The sequence below is a fragment of the Erythrolamprus reginae genome, chromosome 4, assembly GCF_031021105.1.
Source record: "Erythrolamprus reginae isolate rEryReg1 chromosome 4, rEryReg1.hap1, whole genome shotgun sequence".
NCBI lineage: Eukaryota > Metazoa > Chordata > Lepidosauria > Squamata > Dipsadidae > Erythrolamprus > Erythrolamprus reginae.
The window spans coordinates 526555-532639 of NC_091953.1; the positions used below are offsets into that span (position 1 = coordinate 526555).

Consider the following 6085-nt stretch of genomic DNA (forward strand, 5'->3'; position numbering starts at 1 on the left):
ATACTCGCCATAAATAATAACTCTCTGATGTCTACGCTTCAGCCAGCTGCAAATCCACTGAACTATCCAGGGATGAAATCCAATCTGTGCCTTTCTGAAGGTGCAACACACCTTGCAAGAATCCGTATGCCATAAAGTAGAATGATCTCACCTAGTGGTGTCTCCTGTCGGGTTCACCTGGTAGAGATGATACTGGCTGATAACGTAGAAGGGGGAACCAAATCTTAAGCCAAATTTGAATCCGAGGCAAACGAGAGACGCCCTCCGGCTTCTGGGCTCCCCCCCCCCCCCTTCTCCATCAAGGGCTTCGGGAGGTGACTGGGGCAAATCCCAGAACCGGCTTTCCCTGGCATTAGATTGTCTGTTGTGTCGGTGTGGTTTTTTAGGATATTGCTTTATTATTCTCATCATTCCTATCATCCTTTTCCTCCCACTGAGGACTGTGTGACTGTCCCTTGTTGCTTGTAACCTTAAGATTTTTATTAATATGGATTGTTTCTTCATTGCTTATTTGACCCCTATGACAATCCTTAAGTGTTATATCTCGTGATTCTAGACAAATGTATATTTTCTTTTATGCACACTGAGAGCATCTGCACTAAAGACAAAATCCTTGTGTGTCCAATCACACTTGGCCAATAAAGAATTCTATGTTATTAATTTTATTCTGATTGTTTTTTTACTATTTCTCTATTTTTTTATTGTTGGATTTATCTTACTTGTTAGCCGCTCTGAGTGGCATATAAATATGATAGATAGATAGATATTTGTGAGCAAGTAATGATTGCAAACCGAGAGCCTGCATTGGTTCCCAAAACAGCATTTATAGGGACCATGTAGAATGCTCCCTCTAAAGCTTCATTTCCAAAGTGAAAATTGAGAACATTTTGGAATGTGCTACTGAATGTTGGGGAAAAAAAGTAAGGGAAATGATGTGCTCATCATTTTAAGAGGAAACAAAAAAAATGCCACCAGTTTGGCAGAAAAGTAGCCAACCGTTGATCAACCCTTAACTCGGAGCAAAACAAACTTTAAAGGAGAAGGACAATAAAATGCTTTTGATTGGATGGAGTGGAGTGTAAAAGTCCATCCCAGCAACAGAAATGCAGGTCAGTGGAGTTGGGTCTTCCATCCCCACCTCACTTCTGGGTGCAGTGGGGACCCCTGCCTCATAAGAACCGAAGAAGAGCCCAGCTGAATCAGGCCAAAGCCCCTCGAGTCCAGCCTTCTGTGTCCCCCAGTGGCCCCCCAATTGTCCAGGGGGACCTTGAGCAGAAAGAGAAGGCCAGACCCTCCCTTTCCCTGGACCCCCAACACATGGGACCAACATAGAGGCATAGGCCCTTGGACCTCCATTTCAATATCCGTTTCAATGGCCTCACTTGCTGAAGGCCCTGTGGAGCCTCTTCCAGATCAGCTGGGTCTTCACGGCGTAGACCACGGGGTTGAGCATTGGTGGCAGCAGCTGGTAGAAGTTGGCCAGGAGGATGAGGGCCGACTGGGGGATGCCGTGGCCAAAGCGGTGGGCAAAGAAGGAGAAGAAGGCCGGGGTGTAGAACATCAGGATGACGCAGAGGTGGGAGCCGCAGGTGCCCAGGGCCTTCAGGCGGGTGTCCCGGGAAGGGAAGCGGAAGACGGCCCTGAGGATCAGGAGGTAGGAGGCGGCGATGAGGAAGACGTCCAAGCCAGGAGACAGGAGGGTGGTCACGAAGCCGTACCAGATGTTGACAGCGATGTTGGCGCAGGCCATGCGGGCGATGCCCATGTGCTCGCAGTAGGAGTGGGGCATCAGCCTTTTCCCGCAGTAGGGCAGCCTCCTGAGGAGGAAGACGGTGGGGAACATCACGCAGAAGCCCCTGGCCACAGCCACCACGCCCGTCTTGGCCACCACGGAGGGAGACAGGACGGAGGTATATTGCAGCGGCCGGCAGATGGCGACGTAGCGGTCGAAGGCCATGGCCAGCAGGATGGTGGATTCTGCGATGAAGCTGACGTGGGTGAAGAACATCTGGGCAAGGCAGCCCTCAAAGGAGATCTCCTTGGAGGAGGACCAGAGGACGCTCAAGGTTTTGGGCACGGTGGACGTCGACAAGGTCACGTCAGCCACCGCCAGCATGGCCAGGAAGAGGTACATGGGCTGGTGGAGGCTGTGTTCGGTCCAGATGAGGAAGAGGAGGGAGAGGTTCCCCAGGAGGGCCAAGAGGTACATCAGGCAGAAGGCCACCGCCATCCAGCTGTGGTATTCCTCCAGGCCAGGGATGCCGACCAGGACGAAGGAAGCCGGAGGGAGGCTGCTCTGGTTGATGGGCTGTCGGGGCTCCTGACGCATGATGACTCATCGCACCCAGGTGCCGGCGGGTCCAATTCTCTGGTGCAGGGCTCTGCCGAGGGACGGAGGGAGAGAGGAAGGCGGAGGAGGCGTCACAGTTGGGAAGTGTGGCTATAATCACATGGGGTCATGGCTTTCATGAAGGGGGAAGCAGCCGCTTGATTGGTGAAAATTACTTTAAAAAAAAATATATATAAATTTTTTATTACCGTATTTTTTGGAGTATAAGACGCATCTGTTTCCTCCCTGAAAGAGGCTGAAAATTCAGGTAGCTGTTTTCAAAGCTTTTTTCCCCCAGCTAGATGCTAACGACCTTCCCAGCTCTTACATTGCAGGCTCTTTCATTGTTACTGTCTGCAAAGAATGTTTTCCAAGCCCTAAGTCTTCGCAGGGGTCTTTTCATTGCTCTAACTTGCTCCGAATAGGTTTCTTTCCAGCCCTAACCTGGTGCTAACAATGTTCCCAGCTCTTACTGGCTTGCAGGCTCTTTCATTGTTACTCTCTCCAAATAAAGGTTTTTTTAAAGCCCTTAACCAGGGGATAAAATGATGTGCTGAAGCTGACCAGACTAAGGACGCTAGACAGGTGAATTCCTGGTAGGCAGATACTTTCCCCTATTTTCCTCCCCAAAAACTAAGGTGCGTTTTATACACTGGGAAATATGATCATTTATGTGCATTAAAAACAATACAAAAAACCTGCATACTACACAAATAGCTTATACGTACAAAAAGAAAAACACCTACAAACATTAAAAATGGGCAACATCTTACTACAGGTGAATACAGTTACATTTATACACTTTACCCCTTGGGGTTCTCTTACAACTATGCATATCGACACTTTAATTAATACGGTTATAGATCTTATATATTTTCCTATTTCTGCTTTCTTCTGCCTTGATACTATCATTCTTTAAATGTCAATACAAACATAGTGTCTCCAATTGGATCCCATTTTAAAACGTTTTGTTGATTAATCAAAAATTCCTCTCCTTACTTCTATGGAAACTGAGCAAGGGGAGAAGCCACCGAGAGTTAAGGAGGAATTTCCTGGCAAGTGAAAGCAATTAACCACTGGAACAGCTTTGCCTCCAGAAATTGTGGGTGCTACTCTCACTGGGGGCTTTCAAGGAGAGTCTGTCTGGAATGGCATTGAGTCTCTGCTTGTGCAGGGGGTTGGACTAGAAGACCTCCAAGGTCCCTTCTGAGCCCGTGGTTGTCTTCTTCTGAGAGTTCGGGAAGAAAAGTCTAATGCTTAACCGCCCTTCCGTATTTTGGGGGGAAAGCAACGTCCTGCCATTATCAATACAGTACAGTCTATTTTGACTGAATTATGCTGTTAGGTATAGTGTAATAGCATATCATTTGTTTAGCATAATGATAACTGTATTATTTTTTTAAATATTTTTAAACTGTAATTTAGATTTGTTGTAAATTGTTTCACTTTGTTGTGAGCCGCCCCGAGTCTGTGGAGAGGGGCGGCATACAAATCTAAATAATAAATAAATAAAATAAATTTAATAGGTAAGATTATTTCCGTGGCTAGACTTGGTGAGGCCATAAAAACACAGGCATTTTTCTGCATCAGACATGCCCAAGGCATACAAGTCTAATAAATTATTATTATTATTATTATTATTATTATTATTATTATTATTATTATTATTATTATTTCACTCAGTGGGATCCTCTTCTCTAGATTCCAGGCAGGAAATTAGATTAGATTAGATTAGATTTATTGGATTTATATGCTGGCCCTCTCCGCAAACTCGGGGCGGCTCACAACAATAATGATAATGAGACCTCCAAGAAAAGGGACGTCATGGTTGGCTGCCCCCAATCCTTGCAAATCCTTCTTTTATTGCTCTGCCCAATAAACATTTCCACGCCATCTCTGCCTTTATGAGCCTCGGTGGCGCAGTGGACAGAGGGCAGTACTAGCAAGCTACCTCCGCTGATCACCGGCTGCCAGCAGTTTGGCAGATCGAATCTCAGCAGGCTCAAGATTGACTCAGCCTTCCGTCCTTCCGAGGTGGGTCAAAGGAGGCCCCAGGTTGTTGGGGGCAAAATGCTCAATCTCTGTAAACCGCTTAGAGAGGGCTGTCAAAGCTCTGTCAAGCGGTATATAAGTCTAAATGCTATGGCTACTTAGGCGTTTGGCGGTCACAAAGGAAACCAGTCTTTGGTTTACAGCAGGGGTCTCCAACCTTGGCAAAGGCTCCGCTGGTTGGGGATTTCAGGGAATTTGGAAGTAGCCAAGGTTGGAGACCCCTGGTTTACAGAATAGGCCCCCAGGCTGGTGCCCGAAGTGGGCAGTGGGATGGCTAGAAGGGACTCACCAGCAGAGGCAGCTCTGGAATGGATCTGGGGGGCTTCTTCGGGTGAGGAGGACCCTGCAAGGAAGAAGAAGACTTATCCAGCCTTCGAGGGGACTCCCAGGACCCGCTTTTAGCTCCTCTCCAGGCAGACGGCTACTCAAGAGAGGACGAGGCTCCCCCCCCTCTGCCCCAGGTGAGGGAGAAGAACCGAGGCCGCCTTGATCCCCAGGTGGCTCTTTCCAACTTCACCTCCGCTGGTGTTTTTTCCCAAGGAAAGAAGACTCCCCCATGGCCAGTTAGAGGATGCTCCATTGGCCCCACAGGAGGGGTTCCAAGAGGGCAGCTGCTTCCTGTGGGGGGGGGGAGAATAATCCCCTCCCCGACTGACTGGCTGCCCCCCCCCCCGCCAGGAATGTCTTGAGGACTAGCTCTGCTGGGGAGACGAGATGGCCTTTCACCTGGTGGGTGACTTCTGGGAGAAACAAATTGGGGCGTGCCCCCTGTCCTATTGTCTCTCTTATATCCCATATATCTTCTCTTCTATCCCTATATCTTTCTTCTATTCTCTCATCCATTTATTTTATCCTATATTCTCTCTTCTATTAGAAACATAGAAACATAGAAGACTAACGGCAGAAAAAGACCTCCTGGTCCATCTAGTCTGCCCTTATACTGTTTCCTGTGTTTTATCTTACAATGGATCTATGTTTATCCCAGGCATGTTTAGATTCAGTGACTGTGGATTTATCTACCACGTCTGCTGGAAGTTTTTTCCAAGCATCTACTACTCTTTTCAGTAAAATATTTTCTCACGTTGCTTTTAATCTTTCCCCCAACTAACTTCAGATTGTGTCCCCTTGTTCTTGTGTTCACTTTCCTATTAAAAACACTTCCCTCCTGAACCTTATTTAACCCTTTCACATATTTAAATGTTTTGATCATGTCCCCATTTTCCTTCTGTCCTCCAGACTAGACAGATTGAGTTCATGAAGTCTTTCCTGATACGCTTTATGCTTAAGACCTTCCACCATTCTTGTAACCAGTCTTTGGACCCCTTCAATTTGATCCATCTCTTTTTGTGGGTGAGGTCTCCAGAACTGGACACAGTATTCCAAATGTGGTCTCACCAGCGCTCTATATAAGGGGATCACAATCTTCTCTAATTCTATTTCCTCGAAGGTGTCCTCTATTACCTTCATTGTGGATTATTGCGTATTGGACAAAATTAAATAAATACATACATACATACATACATACATACATACATACATACATACATACATACATACATAAATATTTTTTTTTAAAAAATGCCCAGGCTTCTTCCAAATCACTCGGACAATCATGGGAAGGGGCCCAAAGGAATAAAGAAAACTGAGGCTCCCCCCCCCCCCCAGGGAACACCCGTCGTCCTCTTTGGCTGAACCGGAGAAGTG

General features: G+C 46.9%; 1 protein-coding gene across 1 annotated transcript; it reads right to left on the minus strand.

Annotated features, from left to right (window-relative positions):
- Positions 1-1378: 1378 nt before the first annotated feature.
- Positions 1379-2299, minus strand: LOC139167174 (olfactory receptor 52B2-like). The gene has a single exon (XM_070751593.1). It carries the CDS (start codon positions 2228-2230, stop codon positions 1379-1381), a length of 852 nt encoding a protein of 283 aa, XP_070607694.1. The 5' UTR covers positions 2231-2299.
- Between the last annotated feature and the right edge of the window lie 3786 nt (positions 2300-6085).